At 49.2% G+C, this 24629-nt stretch overlaps 1 protein-coding gene across 1 annotated transcript in view; it reads right to left on the bottom strand.

Moving 5' to 3' along the window:
- ZNF843 (zinc finger protein 843) overlaps positions 1-24629 on the bottom strand; it is a 25064-nt gene continuing 435 nt past the window's right edge. Inside the window, exons 2-5 of the mRNA XM_023191190.1 lie at positions 7941-8007; positions 7433-7793; positions 1356-1840; positions 1-1058 (exon numbers count right to left, since the gene is read on the bottom strand). Of these exons, the coding sequence (XP_023046958.1) occupies positions 129-1058; positions 1356-1840; positions 7433-7793; positions 7941-8007 (1843 nt within the window). The 3' untranslated portion in view covers positions 1-128. The remainder of the gene's footprint in view (positions 1059-1355; positions 1841-7432; positions 7794-7940; positions 8008-24629) is intronic.

The following is a 24629-nucleotide window of genomic DNA, read 5'->3' on the forward strand; positions in this document are numbered from 1 at the left end:
CAGTCTTGCTATGTTGCCCAGGCTGGTCTCAAATTCTTTGGGTTCACGTGATCCTCCCACCTCGGTCTCCTAAAGTGCTGGGATTACAGGCGTGAGTCACCGCCCTCAGCCTCACCTGCCTAAATCCCTTAATGCACAAGGAGCGAGAATTCAGGGGAAAACAAAAAAACGAACATACAAAATAGCCCCCAGCACTTTTGAGAAAGATCTGCGGTACAGAAAAGCCGTCCTGAGCCGGTCTGTGTGGAGGGAGGGGACTGCATCTCAGATCCACAGTCCACCCGGGGCTGCAGCGCGCTAGTTCTACAGTGTTGGGCCAGGTTGGACCTCCGGCTGGAGGCCTTCCACACCGGAAACACTGGTAGGGCTCCTCTCCAGTGTGGGTTTGAGGGCGGCGGAGGAGCTTGCCACTGTCGCCGAAGCCTGGCTCCGGCCTGGCAGAGCGGTCGGGCCGTTTTGTGCTGCGAGGCCTCCCGGGTTGGCTCAGGGTAGCCTCGGGCCTGAACCGCCTCCCGCGAGTCCCGTCCCGCACTCGCACAGCTTCTGGGCCCCTTTGCCCACTCCTGCTGAGCTGCCGGCTGGGTGGTTGGCGGAACCTGGGCAACTTCCACGCCTCCCGGAGGCACTGCAGGCACTGCGGGCAGGGAACGGCTGCTCCCGGGGTGCACGCGCTGGGGCTTGGCCAGGTGCACGTGCTGGGCAGCCGCGGCCGCCCTCCGCACACAGGTGTGGCTTTTCGGCGGAGTGGGTCTCCCTGCGCTGGACCGAGGAGGAACTCTGGGTGCAACAGAGGCAAGGCTGCTCCCCGGCGTGGGTGTGCCGGTGTGGGAAAAGCTTCCCGCACCCGGAGCAGGAAAAATCTGGCGGACACGGCTGCCCCTAGTTCCCCACGCAGGGCGGATTCGCATCTGGGCTTTGCAGGGGATCTGGAAGGGGTGAGTGGAGGAGGGCTGAGAGCGGGCTGCTCCATGCTGGGGAACGTGGGCGATGAGTGAAGGAGACGAGATGGGGCGCGAGGAGGAATCTGGGGAAGGCTGGGTGGAACCAGAGACTGGAGACTGAGTGGGGGGACAGGATAAAGGAAGGGAAGTTGAGGCAGGAGTGTGGATGGGGGCAGATGTTGAAGGAAGGACCCGGGGCTCCCACAAGGCCGGAGCCCAGAGGTGCTGCCCGGGGCGACTGAGCTGGGTGCGAGGCTGATGCTCTCCACGATTCCACGCCTGCAGGGCTTCTCCCCTGGGTGCGGGAGGGCACGCTGGGAGAGGGAGGTCTTCTTATTGACGGTGTCACAGCAACTGCAGCAGCAGAAGAGACCCTCTCCTGTGTGAATTCACTAGTGGCGGATCAGCTTCCACCGGTCCCCAAAAACTTGCTGGCCCTGGGGACAGACGCAGGGCTTTGGCCAAGCCAGCAGCAGAGCTGGCAGCTAAGCCCTTGCCGCACTCCCCGCAGACGAATGGCTTCTCCTGAGTGGACTCGCTGGTGCTTGATGAAGTTGGAGCGGACACAGCAGGTCTTGCCGCACTGGGGACAGCGACAAGGCCTCTCGCCAGTCGCTGTGGACCCACTGGTGCTGGAGGAGGGATGCACTCTGAGTAAAACCCCTCCCGCAGGCCCCGCACTTGCAGGGCTGACGGCCCAGGTGAATCTGACGGTGCTGCAGCAGGTCGGAGCTCTGGCTGAAACGCTTTCCACAGCCAGGGCAGGGGAAAGGCTTCTGGCGAGCACGGCTTTGGAGATGACCGCTCAGGGAGTAACTGCGTGGGAGCCTCTTGCCGCACTCGGCGCAGCTGTGGGGCCTCTGCCGGACTCAGGCTTCCGGTGGCCAGTAGCTCACAGTCTGGGAGCAGCACCCAGCCCCAGGCCTCAAGGGCTGTCTGGAGAGTTCTCTAATGTAAGACTCTGGGCAATGTCATCTGAAGGTGTTTCCTGAGGCTCTCAGGCATGTCCCTGGGTGTTACCCATCACTAAGTCCGTCCTCTTGGATAAGCTGGTCCTCACTGTTGTGCCCCGTTCCTGCGGAAGGAAAGATTTCAGATCCTGGAACCATCATTCTCTCCAGAGGGAGAGAAAACCACAGAAGAATTTTACTACAAACTGCAAAGGAGACTGCTTTCCGAATCCTATAATCAATGCTTATTATTATTTTACTTTTCCTTTTTTTTTTTTTTTTTTTTTAAAGACAGGGTCTGTCTTTGTTGCCCAGTATGGAATGCAGTGGTACGATCTCTGCTCACTGCAACCTCCGCCTCCCCAGCTCAAGTGATCCTCCCACCTCAGCCTCCCAAGTAGCTGGGACTATAGGTGCACACCATTAGGCCCAGCTTTTTTTTTTGCTTTTTTTTTTTTTTTGGTAGAAGCCAGTTTTTATAATGCTGCCCAAGCTGTTCTCCAACTCCTGTGCTTCGGCCTCCTATAATCAATGCTTCCCTCCCCCCACCCCCCGCTCCCCAGAGGGAGTCTTGTTCTGTCACCCAGGCTGGAGTGAAGTGGTGCTATCTATCTTGGCTCACTGCAACCTCCACCTTCTAGGTTCAAGCGATTCTCCTGCCTCAGCCTCCCCAGTAGCTGGGATTATAGGTGCCTGCCACCATGCCTGGCTAATTTTTTTTTTTTGTATTTTAGTAGAGACGGGATTTCACCCTGTTGGTCAGGTTGGTCTCAAGCTCCTGACCTCATGATCTGCCCACCTTGGCCTCCCAAAGTGCTGGGATTACAGGCGTGAGACACTGCACATGGCCAATCAATGGCCAATCTTAATAGTAAGATTTATTTTAAAATTTGGATTGGGGTTACAAGACTTTTAGTAGTCTTGGATATTACCATCTTTATCCTGAATGAAAGTGTAGCAAGAGGCTGGGCACAGTGGCTCACGCCTATAATCCCAGCACTTTGGGAGGCTGAGGCCAGAGGATCCCTTGAGCCCAGGAGACCAGCCTGGGCAACAAAGCAAGACCCTGTCTGTATTATAATTACGAAAGTGTGGTCAGGATCATTTCCTCATTAACCTTGAACATCCAAACACAAACCATCAAAAAGAATCAACTTCAGAAAGCTATTATGGCTTTATTGGTTACGGTGATTAAAAGAAGGGGGCCCCTCGGGTCACAAAGATAATTAACTGATTTGTCACAAACCATATTGAAACACTTTTTAAAAAAGGGTATAGATAACTTCGTAATTTACAATTTTAACAATCAAATTAGCCAAGAGTAGAGGTTGCAATAGGACTAGAAAATATTCCAGTGGCTCATATATAAGTGGGTTAATTTTATCTATTTTCAAGCCTACTAGGCCTATCAGTCTGGATTTTCCATTACTTGGAAATGGGGGCTGGGGAAGAGATGCTTCTGGCCACTCTGAGCCCTGGCTTGATCCTTGGGACTCATCTCTCTCTCTCTCTCCCTGTTTGTGCGTCACCTCACAGCGGATACCTGGCTCTTATCTCAGGACCTGACCTCCCACTGAGTTCCAAGCCTGCAAAGCATGCTGCCACCCAGGTATTTCCCCCTTAACATCCTGCCATCACTTCAAATGTATTACCCCTATGCCAAAAAATCACTGACTCCTAATTTCACTTTTGTCAGTGGCACCAGTTTCATTTTCTTGGACACCTAAGCTTAAAAACGGTGGAACTTCTTTTGAATCATCCCTCTCCTTCCTTCCCTAGAAGTGAGCTACCATTTAAAAGTGATGTGCTATCATCAGTCACCCGGGAAATGCAAATTAAAACCACAATGAGTGCCCTTATGCACCCACTAAAATCAAGCAGACTAATGATGCTAACTGTTGCTGAGGATATGGAGTCTCACACGTTTGCTGGGGCAATGTAAAATGGCCTGGGCATTTTGGAAACCAGTTTCGGTTAACAGTAAATTAAAGGTACACTTACCACATGACTCAATAATTCTACTCTTAGGATTTACCCAAGGAAAGTAAAAACGTATGTCCACACAAAGACTTTTTCACAAATGTGCATATCAGCTTTATTCATAATAGGCATAAGCTAGAAACATCCAAATGTCCATCAATGGGTAGAAGAATAAACAAAGTGTGGTTTACCCATGTAACAGAATACTAGCAACAAAGAGGAATTGCTGTTACCTGCAAGCAATGGATGAATCTCAAAATTATGTTAAACCAGAGAAGCCAGACACAAGAGAATACAAAATATATGATTCAATTTCTGTGAAATTCTATTTCTACAAAAAGCAAAACTTATTAATAGGGGCAGAAAGTAGACCAGTGGTTCTCTGCGGCTGGGTCAGGGAGAGAGCAGCTGACTGCACAGGGCATGAGAGGGTGATGGCAAAGTTCATTCACATCCTGAATGTGGGTGATGGTTATGCCCGTGTACACATTCACCAAAACCCAGCAACCTGTACACTTAAAATGGGTGTGTTTTATATATAACTTATACTTCAGTAAGGTGTCAACACAGATAGGCTAAGCTTTTTCAGAGATGTAACACAGGTAGACAGGAGTATCAGTGCTGATTGGCCAACTATCTTTACCAGATTTTATTAAGCTATAAATAAAATGGAGTTGAAACAGCCAGGATTTACCGTGTACTTACTATGTGACAGGTACCATTCTAAGAGTTTCCACATATTGGTTAGACCTCACAACAACTCTCCAGGACACTAACGATTACCCCATTTTACAGATGAAGAAACTGAGGCATAGGAAGGTTAAATAATTTTAAAAAGCCATACATATGGTAAAAAAGTTTTTGGCTCCAGGGAGCTTCCTCTTTACCACTATGCCAAAATACTTCTCATTGGGACAATTTTAAAATAGACACACCCCTTCCTCCATAATTTCATCTCCTCTACAAAAAATATTTTCACATTTGCATATTTTATTCAGGCTTTGCCAACATGCATACGCATTTTAACTACTCCATAATCATAGTTTAGACACAGAGCAAGAGGAAGCCATTCCAAGCAACAGACGAGTCTAATTTTCCTCTCTGAAAGATATATTTTTAAACTTATTTTTAACTTATTGCTCATTCATTATTATTTCATAATGATCTATTTTAATGGCTTTTTTGTTTGAAATACCATATTATATTGTATTAATTTCCTTTATTATTGGAATAGATCATTAGTAGAGATAATGCTGTAATGAACATCTTCATGGAATGCACAGAGCTTAGTTTTTTCCCCTGTGGAATCTTTTTTTTTTTTTTTTTGAGACGGAGTCTCGGTCTGTCACCCAGGCTGGAATGCAGTGGGGCAATCTCGGCTCACTGCAAGCTCCGCCTTCCGGGTTCCAGCCATTCTCCTGCCTCAGCCTCCCGAGTAGCTGGGACTACAGGCGCCCGCCACCACACCTGGCTAATTTTTTTGTATTTTTAGTAGAGAAGGGGTTTCACCGTGTTAGCCAGGATGGTCTCGATCTCCTGACCTCTTGATCCGCCCGCCTCGGCCTCCCAAAGTGGTGGGATTACAGGCGTGAGCCACCGCGCCCGGCCTTCCTGTGGAATCTTTTATGTAGGAATCATTCCCAGGAGCGCAGCTGCTGCCCCGTATAAGAAAGGGCCTCTGGCCTCAATAAAGCAGCAGCTTTTATACTAGTATGAATGAGCTACTGTTCAATTTGCTAGTGCCTGAGACTGGTCCAGACTCCAGCCATTCATGGTCTTGAGGGCCCTAGGAAGACCAAAGCAATTCCCGCAACTCTCCTCTGGTAGTCAACGGGGACATGTTATCGAAATCAGTCCTTCTGCCAATTGAAAGTACCACAGGCTGCCAGAAATTTCCATCTAGTTTTCCACTATCACCCAACATTCTTCCTGTGACTATAACTCCTCTCCTACATTCCCTGTCACCAGCCTTGCCCAGGCTTTCCTGATCTCATCCCTAGATGAGTGTGTGTTTTCCAGTTGGCCTTTTGTGATTTGATTCCCCTCTCTTCCAATGAATGATCTGACACAAAGGCTGTCCAGCATGTTTGTTACTGTAGGGCAGTGCTTCCTGTTTTCACAGCATGGAACCCACAGAAAATGTTACAATTTGAGCAACTCATAGGGATAAAGGGTTGAGACTGCTCCCTACTGGGGGTGCCCGGCCCAGCGCTTCGGGCCACCCTAGGCCCTACCTATCTGCCTCAGGGGTTAAAGCAGTGGTTCTCAGCACTAGCTGCGCATTAGGATTACCTGGGAGCTTTCAAAATTATTTTGCCTGTGCTGTATACCCAGGAATAACAACATACAGCAAAGGTTAAGAACCTTTTTAGCTAAATGGTTATCTGTTTATCTTCAGTTACCTCCACAGCTTATCCTTCTACTACAGTGCCTCCTGAGGAATGGGCACACTGCACAGTATTATTATTATGAGAGACAGGCTCTCCCTCTGTTACCCAGGCTGGAGTGCAGTGGCACCATCATGGCTCACTGCGGCCTCGACCTCCTGGGCTCAAGCGATCCTCTCTCAATCTCCTGAGTAGCTGGGATCACAGGTATGCACCACCACACCTGGCTTTTTTTTTTTTTTTTAAATAATTAGTGAAGACAGGATCTCGTTAGGTTGCCTACACTACTCTCAAACTCTTGGGCTCAATCGATCCTCCGTCTTGGCTTCCCAAAGTGCTGGGATTACAGACGTGAGCCACAACGGCCAGCAGAATACAGAAGTAAAACACTAAGGTCAAGGCCATGTACTGAGGTGTTCAAGGCTCTGAATTGCTGGACTCAATGTCACAAGATAAATTTTAACCTCACCAAACCCTCTCAGCTTAAGAGTATCTGCTAAGTTCTGAGAAAGAAAACGGGGCGTGTGAAAAGATGGGTGTTCATGCCTGTGTGTAGCGGGGGGCGGTGATGCGGTTAAGGGCAGAACTTGGGGAAGGAGGCTGGGATTTTAAGGCGGGCAGGTGTGCTACAGTCAGCACTGCCGGAGAATCTCTGGGAAACGGCTCCAGCAGGAGAATGGAGGGTGGACGGCCGCAAAGGCGGCGGAGGTGCTGGCCGCCCCTTCCCTCCTGATAACACCGACGTGCGTGTGGGGTCCACGGAACGCCCCACCAAGCCTCGCCTGGCGCGGGGTCGAGGAGCTTGGCGGTGGCGCGTGTTCAGAGGCGGAGGCAGTGGGCCCGGGCTGCGGCCCTTCGCTTTTTTTGTTGTTTTTTTGAGACGGAGTCTCGCTCTGTTCCCCAGGCTGGGGTGCAGTGGTGAGATCTCGGCTCACTGCAACCCCTGCCTCCCGGGTTCAAGCGATTCTCCTGCCTTAGCCTCCCGAGTAGCTTGGACCACAGACGTACGCCACCGCACCCAGCTAATTTTTGTATTTTTAGTAGAGACGGGGTTTCATCATATTGGCCAGGCTGGTCTCGAACTCCTGACCTCGTGATCCGCCCGCGTCGACCTCCCAAAGTGCTGGGATTACGGGCGTAAGCCACCGCACCCGGTCCCTCAGCTCGCTCTTACCCGGTGAGGTCCCGTGCCCGCGTACCTCCCGCATGGCACTTGGGCGTGCGGCCGAGCTGGGAGTGCCCCTGCCCCGCGAGCCGCCCCCGAGGGACACGGCGTATCGGAACGCAGCCAGGCACGTAGCTCCGGGAAGGGGACGCGGCGAGGACCCGGCCGCCGCGGGGCCTGCGGGGAAACGTGGTCCCCGCAAGGGACCCTGGGAGCTGGAGGCGTCCAGGCCGGGCGTCCGGGGCCCACACCCCAGGACTAGGATGCCGGGGTCTCGGGCGTCCTCCCTAGCTTCAAGCCATAGGGCGCTCCATATCCGGCCCGCCCTGCTTGCCTCTCGCTTCCCCCAAATACTGCCCCGACCCGTCCCCTGTCCCCCACCAAGACAGGGAGTAAACGACCCAGGCAGTGAGGACGCCGCAAACAGCCACCTGAGACCCAATCCCTCCACTCCCTGACCAGGCTAAGGAAGTCTGCGCCACGCGCATGCGCACGCCCCGGCCTCGCCTCCTCCCACCTTCCGCGCCCCGACGCGCGTCTTGCCGGGGGACACAGGGAAGCGAATGACGGCGCGACGGCGACCCCTAGGGGCGGGAGGAGGCTCGAGGAGCCGGGCTGGGGAGCTCCACGGTGCAGGTCGAAGGGGGACATTGGGTCACTGGGCTGGGATTAGGGTAGGGCGAGTGAGGCACTGGCCTCTGGCACAGAATTTAAGGAGGCACCCCCAAATTTAGTAATGAGAAACAGACTGGGCGCGGTAGCTCACGCCTGTAATCTCAACACTTTGGGAGGCCAAGGTGGGAGGATTGCTTGAGGCCAGGAGTTAGAGATCAGCTTGGGGAACAAAGCGAGAAACAAACAAATCTCTACAAACAAATTTAAAATTTAGCCGGGCTTGGTGGTGGGTGCCTGTGGTCCCAACTACTCAGGATGCTTAAGTTGGAGGATCACTTGAGGCCAGGAGGTTGAAGCTACAGTGAGCTATGATGGCACCTCTGCATTCCAGCCTGGGCAACAGAGCAAGACCATGTCTCTAAAAAAAAAAAAAAAAAAAAAAAAGCCAGACGCGGTGGCTCACGCCTGTAATCCCAGCATTTTGGGAGGGCAAGGGTAGTGGATCACTTGAGGTCAAGGGTTCGAGAGCAGCCTGGCCAACATGGTGAAACTAAAAAAGCAAAAATTACTCTACTAAAAATACAGAAGTTCGCCGGGTGTAGTGGCGCACACCTGTAATCCCAGTTACTTAGGAGACTGAGGCAGGAGAATCACTTGAACCCAGGAGGTGCAGGTTGCATTGAGCCAAGATCATGCCACTGCACTCCAGCCTGGGTAAAAGAGTGAAACCCTGTCTCAAACAACAGCAACGACAATAAAACAAAACAAAACAACCCCAAAGTATATTATACGCACACCCTACTGAGTTTGATTCCTGTTCCACCAGTTAATAGCTGTGGGAGTTTGGGCAGTTTGGTGAGTCTAATCTCTGCATCTCAATTTCTTCATCTGTAACATGGCAATAATAACAGCACCTACCTACCTCATAAGGGTGCTGGGAAGATTGAAGGAGATAAGCCACATGAAGAGCTTAGCACAATGTCTGGCTCATGGTAAGTGTTCAGTGAATGTTAGTCAGTTGGTACCTATGGCAGCCATCTGCTAAGATAGTTCCCAGTGATCCTACTCCTGGTGTTCACACCCTTGTTAGTACCTTCCCACAGTGCACCAGGGTTGGTCTTTGTGACCTGTGGAATACTACAGAAGAAGTCTCTTTCTTTCTCTTCTCTTTCTTTTCTTTTCTTTCTTTCTTTCTTTCTTTTTTTTTTTTTTTTTGACAGAATTTTGCTCTATCACACAGGCTCTAGTACAGTGGTGTGATCTCAGCTCACTGCAACCTCCATCTCCTGGGTTCAAGCGATTCTTGTGCCTCAGCCTCCCAAGTAACTGGGATTACACACACAGCCACCACACCTGGCTAATTTTTGTAATTTTAGTAGAGATGGGGTTTTGCTATGTTGGCCAGGCTGGTCTCGAACTCCTGACCTTAGGTGATCCACCCACCTCAGCCTCCCAAAGTGCTGGGATTGTGGGCATGAGCCACAGTACCTGACCAGAATTACTTATAATTAGGTTATAAAAGTCATGACAGTGAAAACCTCCCAACTTATTCTGAGGCCAGTATTACCCTACTGTCAAAATCAGACAAAGACATCACAAGAAAACTAGAGACTAATATCTCTTATGAATATAGACATAAAAATCTTCAATAAAATATCAGCAAATAAAATTCAGAAATATATAAAAAGGATAACCAGGCGGGATTTATCCCAGGAATGCACAATTAGCTTAACCTATGAAAATCAATTAATACACTACATCAATATAATAAAGGGAAAACATTAATTATTATTTCAATTGGTGTAAAAATCATTTGACAAAATTAGCACACTTCATCATAAAAATAGCAAACTAGGAATAGAAGGAAACTCAGTTAACGTGATAAAGGTCATGTATGAAAAATCCCACTGCCAACATCATACTAACGGTGAGAGAATAAAAGCTTTTCCTCTAAGATCAGGAACAAGAAAGGGATGCCCACTTTTGCCACATCTATTCAGCCTTGTACTGGAAGCTCTCACCAGTTCTTGCCTTGAAGCTCTTGCCATCAGGCAAGGAAAAATAAAAAGCAAGCAAATCAGAAAAGAAGAAGTAAAACTATCTCCATTTACAGATGAGGTAATTTTATAGAAAATCCTGAAGAATCCATGAAAAAAAATCTTGTTAGAGCTAATAAACAAATTATGCAAAGTTGTAGCAACAAAATCAATACACAGAAGTCAGTTGTGTTTCTATACTCTTGATATATTCTATATTCTGGCGTAGTCTATTTTCTGCTGCTATAACCACGCCACAGATTTGGTAATTTATAAAGAAAGGAGATTTATTTGGCTCACAGTTCTGCAGGCTTAGAGGTCCAACAGCATGGCACCAGCATCAAGGGTTATCCATGGCAGAAGGTGGAAGGGCGTTGTGTTAGTCTGTTTTCACACTGCTGTAAGAAACTACCTGAGACTGGGTAATTTATTAAAAAAGAAGAAGAAGAGGAGGAAGAAGAGGAGGAAGAGGAGGAAGAGGAGGAGGAAGAAAGAAGGAGAAGGAGAAGAAGAAGAAGAAGTGGTCAGGTGCGGTGGCTCACGCCTGTAGTCCCAGCACTTTTGGAGCCAAGGTGGGCAGATCACTTGAGGTAGAGAGTTCGAGACCAGCCTCGCCAACATGGTAAAACCCTGTCTCTAATAGAAATACAAAAAATTTAGCTGACCGTGGTGGCAGGCACCTGTAATCCCAGCTACTCAGGAGGCTGAGGCAGGATAATAGTTTGAACCTGGGAGGCAGAGGTTGCAGTGAGCTGAGACAGTGCCACTGCACTCCAACCTGGGTGACAGATTGAAACTCGGCTTCAAAAAAAAGAAAAAAAAAGAGGTTTAAGAAACTTACAATCATGGCAGAAGGCAAAGGGGAAGCAAGGCACATCTTACATGGCAGCAGAAGAGAAAGAGGGAGCAAAGAGGAAGAGCCACACCAGATCTCCTGAGAATTCGATCACGAGAATAGCAAGGGGGAAGTCCACTCCTATGATTCAGTCACCTCCCACCAGGCCATTCCCCCAACAGGTGGGGATTACAATTAGAGGCAAGATTTGGGTGGGGACACACAGCCAAACCACATCAGGCATGCAATCATGTGAGACGTGAGACAGAGAGAGAAACGGCGCTGAATTTATCCTTGTATCAGGAGACCACCCCTGTGATAACTAACTCATTCCCATGATAATGGCATTAATCCACTCATGAGGACAGAACTTTCATGACCTAATCACCTCATAAAGTCCCCATCTCTTAATATTGTTACAATGGCAATTAAATTTCAACATGAGTTGGAGGTGATGTTCAAACCATAACACTCTCAATAAAAATTATACAACAGGCAGGGCGAGGTAGGTCACTCCTATAATCCCAGCACTTTGGGAAGCCCAGGTAGGCAGATCACCTGAGGCAAGGAGTTCGAGACCAGCCTGGCCAACGTGGCAGAACACTGTCTCTACTAAAAATACAAAAATTAGCCGGGCATGGTGGCACACACCTCTAATCCCAGCTACTCGAGAGGCTGAGGCATGAGAATCTCTTGAACCCAGGAGGCAGAGGTTGCAGTGAGCTGCAATTGTGCCTCTGCACTCCAGCCTCAGCAACAGAGGATCCCTATATCACAACATATATAAAAGTTAACACAAATTGGATCATAGACCTAAATGTTAGAACTCTTAGAATCTTTATAACTTTGAATTAAGCAATGCTTTCTTAGACATGACACCAAAAGCACAAGCAACAAAAGAAAAAAATACAGAAACTGAACACCATCAAAATTAAAACCTCTTGTGCTTCATATGACATTATTCTTTAATTTTTTTCTTTTTCTTTCCAAATACCCAGACTTCAAGGAGATTCACAGGACATTATTAAGAAAAGGAGAAGATTAAACAAACAGAAAAGAAAAGGAGAAGATAACCCACGGAGCAGCTGAAAATCTTTGCTAATCATATATCTGGTAAGGGATTTGTACCTAGACTATATAAAGAGCTATTGCAACTCAATGACAAAAAAAACAAATAATCCAATTTAAACATGGAATTAGGCTGGGCATGGTGGCTCAACCCTGTAATCCCAGCACTTTGGGAGGCTGAGGTGGGAGGATCACCTGAGGTCAGGAGTTTGAGACCAGCCTGGACAACATGGTGAAACCCCATCTCTACTAAAAATACAAAAATTGGCTGGGCATGGTGGCATGTGCCTGTAATCCCAGCTACTCAGGAGGCTGAGACAGAAGAATCACTTGAACCCGGGAGGCGGAGGTTGCAGTGAGCCAAGATCTCGCCACTGCACTCCAGCCTAGGCGAGAGAGCAAGACTCAGTCTCAGGAAAAAAAAAGAAAGAGAGAAAGAAATTAATTAGTCAGGTGTGGTGACCTGGCCTCTAGTCCCAGCTACTCAGAAGGCTGAGAATCACTTGAACCGTGGAGGTGGAGGATGCAGTGAGCCGAAATTGTGCCACTGCACTCCTGGGCAACAGAGTCCCTGTCTCAAGAAAAAGAAAGAAAAAGAAAAAAAATTAAATGGGCAAACGACTTGAATAGACAATTCAAAGAAGTTATATAAATGGCCAATAATTACATGAAAAGATCCTCAACATCATTAGTCCCCAGATAAATGCAAATCAAAACTACAACGAGGTGCCACATCATACACATTAGGGTGGTGATAATAAAAAAGACAGGTAATCAGGCCAGTAGCGGTGGCTCACGCCTGTAATCCCATCACTTTGAGAGACCGAGGTGGGCAAATCACCTGAGCTCAGGAGTTCGAGACCAGCCTGGCCAACATGGTGAAACCTAGTCTCTACTAAAAACACAAAAAATTAGCCGGGCATGGTGGCGGGTGCCTGTAGTCCCAGCTACTCGGGAGGCTGAGGCAGGAGAATCGCTTGGACCTGGAAGGTGAAGGCTGAAGTGAGCTGAGATCACACCACTGCACTCCAGCCTGGGCAACAGATGGAGACTCCATCTCAAATAATAATAATAATAATATTATTATTATTATTTTAAAATAATATTTTTAAAATGATAATATTTACAGGTGGTGGCTCACGCCTGTAATCCCAGCACTTTGGGAGGCCGAGGCAGGTGGATCACCTGATGTCAGGAGTTTGAGACAAGCCTGGTCAACTTGGTGAAACTCCATCTCTACTAAAAATACAAACATTTGCTGGGTGTGGTGACAGGCACCTACAATCCCAGTTACTTGGGAGGCTGAGGCAGGAGAATCACTTGAACCTGGGAGGCATAGGTTGCAGTGAGCTGAGATCACGCTACTGCACTCCAGCCTGGGTGACAGAGTGAGACTCCGACTAAAAAAAAAAAAGATGGGTAATTAACAAGTTTTTATGAGAATGTGAAGAGATGGAACCCTCACACATGGCTGGTTGGAATGTAAAATCGTACACTAACTTTGGAAAATAGTCTGGCAGTTCCTCAGATGTTTAAACATAGAGTTATATGATCCAGCAATTTCCCTTCTAGATATGTAACCATGAGAAAAAAAAGCGTATTCCACAAAATACTTGTACATGAGTATTCATAGCAGCATTATTCATAGTAGCCCCAGAGTGGAAACAACCCAAATGTCCGTCAACTGATGACTGAAGAAATAAAAGTGGCATATCCATGTCTTAGTCTGTTTTGTGTTTCATCATAGAATACCTAAGGCTGGATAATTTATAAAGAATAGAAATATCTTTCTTTCAGTTCTAGAGGTTGGGAAGTCCAAGGTCAAGGGCCCTGCATCTGGTGAGGGCCTTCTTTCTGCCTCATCCCACAGCAGAAAGCAGAAGGGCAAGACAGTGCAAGAGAGGGGGTGGGGTGGGGGCAGAACCCATCCTTGATAACTAAGCTACTCATGCAATAATGCCATTAATCCATTCATGACAGAAGAGCCCACATAACCTAATCACTTCTTAAAGTTCCCACCTCTCAACAGTTGCATTGGAGGTTAAGTTTCCAACACATGAACTCTGGGGGGACATGTTCAAACCACAGTAATCCAAAAAGTGAAACCGTATTATTCCTAATAGAAAGAAATGAGATGCTACGGTGTGGATGAACCTTGATAACATTATGCTATGTGAAAGAAGCCAGACACAAAAGATCATGCACTGTATGATTCCATTTATATGACTTGTCCAGAACACATGTCATATAGGTCATCTGTAAAGATAAGATGTAGAGTAGTGGTTGCCTAGGGTTGGGGGATAGGGGGTGTTATGGACTGAATGTTTGTATCGCTCCCAAATTTATACATTGAAGTTTAACCCCCCAGTGTGACTGTATTTGATGACAGGGCCTGGCTGGGCATGGCGCCTCACGTCTGTAATCCCAGCACTTTGGGAGGCTAAGGCAAGCAAACTCCTGAGGTCAGGAGTTCGAGACCAGCCTGGCCAACATGGTGAAATACCGTCTCTACTAAAAATTCCAAAAAATTAGCCGGGTGTGGTGGCAGATGTCTGTAATCCCAGCACTTGGGAGGCTGAGGCAAGAGAATGGCTTGAACCCAGGAGACGGAGGTTGCAGTGAGCCGAGACTGCGCCATTGCACTGCAGCCTGGGCAAAAGGAATGAAACTCCCTCTCAAAAAAAAAAAAAGAAAAGAAAAAAAAAAAAAAAGATAGGGCCTGTGAGAAGGTGACCTTAAATAAGGTCATCAAGACGAGGGACTTCCAAGAGGAGTGCTGGCGATTAAGAGAGCTGGGGCCAGGTGCGGTGGCTTACACCTGTAATCCAGCACTTTGAGAGGCCAAAGTGGGACGATCCCTTGAGCCTAGGAGTTCGAGACCAGCCTGGGCAACATAACAAGACCTTGCCTCTATTTGTAAATTCAACTAAAAAAAAAACAAGGGAGAAAACTGTGAGGAGATCAAAAAAAAAAAAAAAAAAAAGAAAGGACCAAGGCCAGGTGTGGTGGCTCACACCTGTAATCCCAGCACTTTGGGAGGCCAAGAGGGGCGGATCACAAGGTCAGGAGATCGAGACCATCCTGGCTAACACGGTGAAACTCTGTCTCTACTAAAAATACAAACAAACAAAAAACTAGCTGAGTGTGGTGGCATGTGCCTGTGGTCCCAGCTACTCAGGAGACTGAAGCAGGAGAATCACTTGAACCTGGGAGGTGGAAGTTGCAGTGAGCCGAGATCGTGCCACTGCTCTCCAGCCTAGGTGACAGAGTGAGACTCCATCTCAAAAAAAAAAAAAAAGAGAGAGAGAAAAAAAGGGCCAAATAATTCAGTTCTAAGCTTTGGAATTTCTTTTTTGTTGTTCTTTTTTATTTTGAGGGGAAAATGTTGAAGCAATTTAAAAGTGTACCGTAGAGAATAAATACAGCGATATTGTTACTAAAAAAAAATCTAAAAACCAAAAACCCCAAACCCAAGAACAAAACCTTCCCAGGGTGCTGACAAAGCTCCGAATCTCCAGGCTGCAAACATTCTCCCAGCTGCTCATTTGTGAGGATCCAGTGACGTGTGTCCACTGCTGGGAAGCGAGGGCATCTGCTGGTGTGGAGCAGCCATGCCCAGGGTGCGGCGAAGCCTGTGATGGACGCAGTTCTCTGCGCTCTGCCCTGTGCTCTCTCTGATGTCTTCCACACCCCCACCTCTTCACCCTCCCCGGGGCTTTCTTCTCTACCCATCTAGGGACTACAGCCCAGAAAAATGCTACCACACCACACATTGCATTTAGTTGTCACAACTCTCTAGTCTCCATTATTCCAGAGCATCACCTCAACCATTTCTTGATTCTGATTACCTTAAAACTGTTTGTTACACACCTGTAGTACCAGCACTTTGGGAAACTGAGGTGGGAGGACTGCTTGAGCCCAGGAGTTCAGGGCCATCCTGGGCAACGTAGCAAAACCCCTGTCTCAACAAAAAAATTTAAAAATTAGCTGGGTGTGGTGGCGTGTGCCTGTAGTCCCAGCTACTTGGGAGGCTGACACAGGAGGATCACCTGAGCTCAGGAGGTCAAGGCTGCAGTGGGCTGTGGTCGCACCACTGCACCCTAGTCTGGGTGAGAGAGTGAGACCCTATCTCAAAAAACCTTAAAACCTTTTTGTTATTGGGATGGCACTGCTCCAAGGCCTTCCAGAGCTAGGGACTATATGAACATTTACACATATCTGCGTGCACATACACATATACACACCCACACTAATTTCTATGTCTATCTAAACACTTTCTGAAAATCCTGAGTCTACTCCTAGTCCTCCAGTTCCAATTCGACACACAAGCGCCACCCACATTCTCTCCCTTTCCTGATCTGTGTCTCGGTTTTCTCTGACACTGAGAAACCTGACTGTCGTTATCTTTCATATGTGTACTTATTTGACCAATAGCTGGTGGAAGCAGTTTCTTATCTCTCTTGCCATCTCCTTCCCGTAGCTGATGCCCTCCTAATCCTATCAGGTTCTGCCATGGGGAGCCAGGCCACGTGGACACCCTCCCCCAGCCTGCTGGAGCTCTGATGCACACTCTGGCCTCCTGCGTCTCACTCCCCACACCCAGCAGATGCCTCTTTGGCTCTGCCTGCCCCTAGAGGCTGTAAGACAGCATTGTTCAGGAAAAGGAGGAAAGGGAATGGGTGTAGGAAAGGAAGAGCAGATCTCCTTTGAAGAATTCTCTTAAAAAAAATATATATATATATATATATATATTAGAGACAGGGTTGTTGCCCAGGCTGGGGTGCAGTGGCACAATCCTAGCTCACTGCAGTGTCAAACTCCTGGGCTCAAGCTGTCCTCCTGCCTCAGCCTCCTGAATAGCTGAACTACAGTGAATCACCACACCTGGCTAGTTTTTAAATTTTTTCTAGGGGTTTTGCTACGGGATTTGCTATGTTGCTCAGGCTAGTCTCGAACTCCTGGGCTCAAACCGTCCTCCCACCTCAGCATCTCAAAGTGCTGGGATTATAGGTGTGAGCCACCACCTTTTTGTTTTCTAATTTACTATAATATTTCTAGTAAGCCATTGACTTAGAAACCAGATTCACTAATTCATTCATTTACCCTTTCATGATACAAAATTTTTTAACTGAGTGAGGTCTTTCCTGAGAATTGAGGGCATGAGCTTTGGTGCATGGACTTGGAAATCTCTGCTTCCTGAGCTCCTAGGGGCTCCCTTTACTTCATTCACTCCTGGAGCTCAGCAAGGTTCTGAATCAGGGAGGCTGGCCAGCCTGGGAGAGGTCACCCATGCCAGGTGGTCTCAGTACCTCTCTTTTTATCCTATCACTTGGGAATCCTCTAGGATCTGTCTCAGGGAGTCTCTGGTTAACCCTGAGACATGAGTGGTGTGGTTAAGACTCCTGGGGTCCAGGAGAGGAGGAGTCTGGGATTCTCTGCTGACAGGATTCCTGGAATCCCAATCCTAGCTCCTTCCAGCCGATCCTAGCAGGAAACACTGGGAGCCTGGGAGCCTCTGGGTCCGAATTTTTGCCCAGATGAAGCAATGACTGGAGTGGGGTTGGGGTTGCTTCTCCTTCATGATGAATCAAAGTTCTCCATTCTCAAGTTATTCATGAGGGCACGGCCTCAGATGGAGCTGCTGTCTCCCCTCCACCCCCTTCCAACTCTTGAGTGGCTACAGCACAAGAGCCCAAGCACGCCTGGGGTGGAGGGACGTGAGAGGCAGCATGTCCGTGATCTGGAATAGCGTGTGTGGGGAAGCAGTGAAGGAGAGAGGAAGGGAGACCCCGTGGGCACTTTCCAGGCACCAGAGACTCATTCGCAGGCACCAGAGACCCATTCCCAAGAATCAGAGAGAGCCATTCCCAGGCAGCAGAGACCTATCTCAGAGGTCCTCACACCCCTGAGATTAAATGAGCCAGGAGGTAGGGTGGAGAGGGGAGTGTCCTATCAGGTCTGAGGAGGTTGTCAACTTCCTGGACTTCTTGTTAAGGACTCCTCTTATCACCCTTCACGGTAGCTGAGGTCAGGGAATCTGTGGGGACAAGACTTTCTTTTAAACGCGAATCTACTGACTAACCCTGAGTCTGGGAATGTCTCCAAAATGTCAAGCTGATGTTTTTTGTTGTTGTTGTTGTTTGTTTGTTTGTTTTTTGAAACTCTTTCTTCCAGACTGGGGTGCAGTGGCACGATCTTGGCTCACTGAAACCTCTGCCTCATGGGTTCAAGCGATTCTCCTGCCTCAATCTCCCAAGTAGCTGGGATTACAGGCACGTGCCACCATGCCTGGCTAATTTTTATATTTTTGGTAGAGACAGAGTTTCACCACGTTGGGCAGGCTGGTCTCGAACTCCTGACGTCAGGTGATCTGCCCACCTCGGCCTCCCAAAGTGCTGGGATTCCAGGCGTGAGCCACCGCGCCCGGCCCTCATGGGTTACTCTTTCTGTAGAAAGACCTCTTCACTGTAAGTTTCCTCCAAAAAACCTTTGTGCTATTCCAGAAATCAGACGCTGTGACACTCACAACCACCTAGACATTCCTTCCAGAGCATGCATATTTTTTCCCCACGATATAAGTCCTGGGTCTGGGGCCTTGCAGTGCAGAGACCTCCATTTCACAGGTAGACCATGCTTCTGCCTGTAAGTTTCCCTAATAAATCACCCAATACCGGCAAACTGGATTGTCTGCCTCCTCCTTTGGTTTCTCGACTCCATCAGCATTTGGAGTCACTTTACATGACTCTTTCTCAGAACTGAATCCTTGACCTCCTTTTTGCAGGTCTTGGATCTGCCAGCCATCCCCTTCCGAAATGGACCCTGGTCTCTGTCCCTGGCTAGGGATTCACCTGTGCCCATGGCTGAATAGCCCTGGGGCCTTCAGCCCTGCAGCTGCACTGGGATAGAAGGTAGGCAGGGCTGCCTTGAGCCAGCCTCCCCTCCTCAGCCCTTCCTGGGACAGCTTCCCCCTCTTCCTCCACTCCTTTGGGAAAGGGACCCAGATCCCAGGAAAGAGAAGCTGCCAATCACCTCGGCAGTGCGGGGCCCTTTCTCGTGGCTCTCTATGCTTGTCCCTTGTGGGATGTGGGGGACTTAGCAAGGACAGTGCAGACAACAGTCTCTGTCCTCCTGGAGAATGCCTATGGGGATGTCCAGGAAAGGGAGGGAGGGAGGGAATCTGGCCTAGGACGGGGGACACTCCTCCAGCATCCCAAGTACCCCTCCAAAACTGCCTGCCTCACCACAGCTGAGCTTCCAGGTGGGTGGGCTCCAGTGGCCACATCCACCCCACAGCACCAGCCTCTGTGTGTCTCACCAGGCTTAGAGCCAGGAACCTGGGACCCGGGACTGCGTGAGCTCAGAGACATAACTGTGACTGTAGTGGAGACAGTCTTATGCCCAGAGCTAAGCAGGAGCAGGGCCAGCCCAGAGGAGACGACGCTACCCCCTTCTGTCTAGCGTTTAGAGTACCCCTATACTGGCTTGCTTCCTACAGTCGCTCTGGGAGGAATGTCTGCCAGGTACTCTGACCTCTGACCCATGTATGCAAGGGTCTGCCTTGCCTAACTGAGCCTGTGCACTCTGTCTCTGCCTCCCTTCAGATAGGGAAAGGAGCTTCAAATTAGGGGGTGATGTCATAGCAGGGAGTGGAGGTGGGGTGGCAGGGGCTCAGGGAAGGTCAGGTATTTCATAGAGGAATTCTGGGGGAGAAGAAGGAAAATGGCAGAGTAGGGAACAGGGAGAGGTGAAGGAAAGGGGAAAAGTGGCTTCACTGCATGGAAAAGTCCTTCTCACTCACAGTGGGGTGGGATGGAGACTGTAACCTCAAGTGCTTTTCTGCAGGGGACAGGCAAGTAACACACATGAAATGTACTGAGTCAGGGATGCAAGAAAGAGTGTCCCTGTCCCCATGTCCAGGACAGCCACTACTCGACAAATTGCTCCCATAACGATCCAATGTTGCAGCATCTTTTGATATAAATAATAAAGCAGGCCGGGCATGGTGATTGACGCTTGTAATCCTACCACTTTGGGAAGCTGAGGCGGGTCGGGGAGGGAAGGGCCAGGGCAGGGGATCTTTTTTTTTTTGAGATGAAGTCCTGCTCTGTCACCCAGGCTGGAGCGCAGTGGCAGGATCTCCACTCACTGCAAGCTCTGCCTCCCGGGTTCACGCCATTCTCCTGCCTCAGCCTCCTGAGTAGCTGGGACTACAGGCACCCGCCACCACACCCAGCTAATTTTTTCTATTTTTAGTAGAGACAGGATTTCACCGTGTTAGCCAGGATGCTCTCGATCTCCTGACCTCGTGATCTGCCCACCTCGGCCTCCCAAAGTGCTGGGATTACAGGTGCAAGCCACCGCGCCCGGCCAGCAGGGGATCATTTGAGCCCAGGAGTTCAAGACCAGCCTGCAACCTGGCGAGATCCTGTCTCAAATAAAAAAAAAAAAACAAGAAAAACAACAAACCAAACCCCAGAAATCGACTGTGATATGAAATCTCCTTATTTAAACATTGGCTCTTTAAAAAAATAAAAAGACCAGGTTAGGTGACTCACACCTGTAATCCCAGCATTTTGGGAGGCCAAGACTAGAGGAACACTTGAACTCAGGAGTTCAAGATCAGCCTGGGCAATCTTGTGAGACCCCATCTCTACAAAACATTTTTTAAGAATCAAAAAAATTAGCCAAGTGTGGTGGTGTATGCCTGTAGCCCCAGCTCCTTGGGAGGTTAAGGCGGGAGGATCACTTGAGCCCAGGAGATTGAGGCTACAGTGAGCCACGATTGCACTCCAGCCTGGATGACAGAGTGAGATTCTGTCTCAAAAATAAAAAATAAATAAATAAACGGGCATGGTAGCTCATACCTGTAATTCCAGCACTTTGGGAGGCTGAGGCAGGGGGATCACTTGAGCCTAGAAGTTTCAGACCAGCTTGGGCAACACAATGGAACCTCAAAAAGTAAAAATCTTGGCTTGTTTGAAAACACACACACACACACACACACACACACACACACAGCCAAAACAAATGTGTTTCCCATCTCGGGTTTGGGCACTGGGTCACAAGATTGGACAGTGAAGCTGCTTCTAAACTCAGCACAGGGTACAGTGCATGCAGGACATGGGATAAACTCCTGTTAGATTAAGCCCGTCCCTCTGCTTCTGAGGTCTGGCCTGCCTCCCTGTTCTGGTCAGAACCTGTTGTATGCCATTGGAGAGGAGAGGGGTCCCAGGAATACCTGCCATAATGTAAGAAATTAGCTTACAAGTCTCTGAATCCTCCTTCCATCGTTACTCTACCCATACCTAAGCAGTTACGAATTTTGCAGAGGTCTACAACACTTGACACTTACTCAAGGCGACTCTGAGGAAACTGAGGCTTAAAAGCCACTAGTAAGCAGTGTAAAAAGGACCTGATCATGACAATTATTCATTGAGTGCCTACTATGCATGTGCTGGGCTCAGGCCCTTCACTTCAACCTTGGCTTGTACTCCCTGAAGGGTCCTGGGTGAGGAAGATGTCAAGAACCCTGTACCTCATCACTGACCCTCTGCCAGGGGCATGTGCTGCTCCCAGCCTGAGATGAGTGCTGTTCATTACATGTCATCTCCACGAAGCCTCCCGCATTTGCTCCAGGAAAGGCCCCTTCGCCACCCCGGCGTCATTCACTCTGTGTTGCTGCTGATTCTGAGTGTGTTTCCTTCAAGGGGCAACAGGCTACCCAAGGACTGAGGCTGCTACCTTCATTTCAGTAACCTCAGTGGGGGGCTCGCGTGTGAGCTGCATGATGCTTGCTAACAGAGCTCTAGGCAGTAGGGAGAGGGAAACTGAGGTCTGCCGAGTCATCCCTGGCCCAGCTGCTTCATGCATGTGCAGTGTTCCCATGGCATCTTTACCACAACCTCCATCCCTGTTATACAGATGAAGAAACAGGCTCAGAAGAGGAAGATGTGTCTAAGGTCACACAAGCCTTGACACCATGAGCTAGAAGCTGAGGGCGAGGTCACTTCACATCCCTTCCCTTTAGCTTCTACTCTATGTGGGTAGCGTCCTAGACACAGAAGGCCTGATAAAAGATGGCAAAATTGCCAGGCGTGGTGGCTCATGCCTGTAATCCTAGCACTTTTGGGGGCTGAGGCGGGTGGATCACTTGAGGTCAGGAGTTTGAGACCAGCCTGGCCAACATGGTGAAAGCCTCTACTAAAAATACAAACACTGGCTGGCGTGGCGCATGCCTGTAGTCCCAGCTACTCGAGAGGCTGAGGCAGGAGAATTGCTTTAACCCAGGAGGCAGAGGTTGCAGTGAGCCGAGATCGTGCCATTCCAGTCTGGGCAACAGAGTGAGACTCTGTCTCAAAAGGAAAAAAAAAAAAAAGATAGTAAAATTTGGGAGCAGCAGACCAGATGCCTGGATTGATGGTAGGACTGTCCCACAGGGGTGGGCATTAGGTCCTTGAAACAGACAACTCCCTCCCCTAGCAGGGAAGGGAAGGGCCTTACAGCTGGGTCTCTGCTCTGAGCACGGGTAGGTGCTTGGGAAGCCTCCCCCTGGCTCCCACATACCGTAAGGACCAGCCCCACAGGGTTGGTGGGTTTTTCTCCCCGTGTGCGAACAAGAGATCATAGAAATAAAGACACAAGACAAAGAGATAAAAGACAAGACAGCTGGGCCCAGGGGACCACTACCACCAAGACGCGGAGACCAGTAGTGGTCCCGAATGCCACGGTGCACTGTTACTTACTGGATACAAGACAAGGCGGCAGGGTAAGGAGTGTGAGCCATCTCCGATGATAGGTAAGGTCACGTGGGTCACATGCCCACTGGACAGCGGGCCTTTCCCTGTTCAGCAGCCAAGGCGGGGAGAGAGGGTTGGGGAGAGAGAGAGACAGAAAGAGACAGCTTACGCCATTATTTCTGCGTATCAGATAATTTTAGTACTTTCACTAATTTTGCTACTGCTATCTAGAGGGCAGAGCCAGTTGTACAGGATGGAACACGAAAGCAGACCAGGAGCATGACCACTGAAACACAGCATCACAGGGAGATGGTTAGGCCTCCAGGTAACTGCAGGTGGGCCTAATGTCAGGCCCTCCACAAGACGTGGTGGGGTCGAGTCCTTTCTAAACTCCCCGGGGAAAGGGAGGCTCCCTTTCCCGGTCTGCTAGGTAGCGGGTGCTTTTCCTTGACACTGATGCTACCGCTAGACCACGGTCTGCCTGGCAATGGGCATCCTCCCAGACGCTGGTGTTACCGCTAGACCAAGGAGCCCTCTGGTGGCCCTGTCCGGGCCTGACAGAGGGCTCGCACTCCTGTCTTCTGGTCACTTCTCATCATGTCCCTTCAGCTCCTAGCTCTGTATGCCTGGCTTTCCCTAGATTATGATTGTAGAGCAAGGATTACTATAATATTGGAATAAAGAGTAATTGCTACAACTAATGATCGATATTCACATATAATCACATCTATGATTTATATCTAATATAACTATTCTTATTTTATACATTTTCTTTATTATACTGAACAGCTTGTGCCCTCGGTCTCTTGCCTTGGCACCTGGGTGGCTTGCCGCCCACACATACATAAAGTTTTACCAGTAGAAATGTACCTTTGGGCAATGCCCAGGCAAAAGGGCCACATTCAGTCCCCAGTGTCCAGGCACAAGTGACTCTTCACCACTCTTCCCTCTTTGGACAGAGTGGCAGGAAAGGAGCCTGGGGAACTTGGAAGGGAAGGGGATAAGGAAGGGGAAGGCGCCTCTTGCCCCTGCCCAGAAATGCAACAAAGCATCCCCTGAACTCAACATACAGGTCTGTTCTGGCGATCCCACCACCATAGTATCACCCGTAACGATAGTTGTCACGCGCTGAGAGGACGTTTGAAGGGCTCACACACCCAGAGCTCACACAATGGCCCCAAGTTCAAATTCTCTGGCCCGTCTGCCGGAACACAAGCTCCCTCATGGTTCCCTCTGGAGGTTAGGAATGCCCTGCCACGGCACTCCTCACAGGGGCTTGCCTGATTTCTGGTCCCACTCCTCTGGGAAGAGGTACCTGTTGTTCTAGGTGTGATTAACCCCATCACTCCCTAGGCCTGTGAAGTGATTGCATCAGCTACTGCCAGATCTGCAGGCAGCTGGGTCCAAAACTCTCTCCTGCCATCCCAAAAGTCTCCCTTCAGCTGGTCGACGTTCTGCCTTTGTAACTTCAAAGAACAAACCTAAGCCCTCTTAGCTGGGTGGGCTCTTTGAAGGCAGTGATCACAGACAGCTCTAGTGTTCAGATTCTTCCAGACTGGGACTCTTTAAAAAAAAAATTTATTTTTTTTTGAGACAGTCTCTGTTGCCCAGGCTGGAGTGCAGGGGCACGATATTCGCTCACTGCAGCCTCCACCTCCAGGGGTTCAAGTGAGTCTCCTGCCTCACCCTCCCGAGTAGCTGGGATTACAGGCGAGAGCCAACACGCCTGGCTTGTTTTTTTTTATTTAGTAGAGACAGGGTTTCAATATGTTGGCCAGGCTAGTCTCGAACTCCTGGCCTCCAGTGATCCGCCAGCCTTGGCCTCCCAAAGTGCTGGGATTACAGGTATGAGCCACCATGCCCAGCCCAGACTGGGGTTCCTTGACTCGGCAAAGGGTTGGGCAAAAATATATGGA

The sequence above is a fragment of the Piliocolobus tephrosceles genome, chromosome 17 (assembly GCF_002776525.5).
Source record: "Piliocolobus tephrosceles isolate RC106 chromosome 17, ASM277652v3, whole genome shotgun sequence".
NCBI classification, from domain to species: Eukaryota; Metazoa; Chordata; class Mammalia; order Primates; family Cercopithecidae; genus Piliocolobus; species Piliocolobus tephrosceles.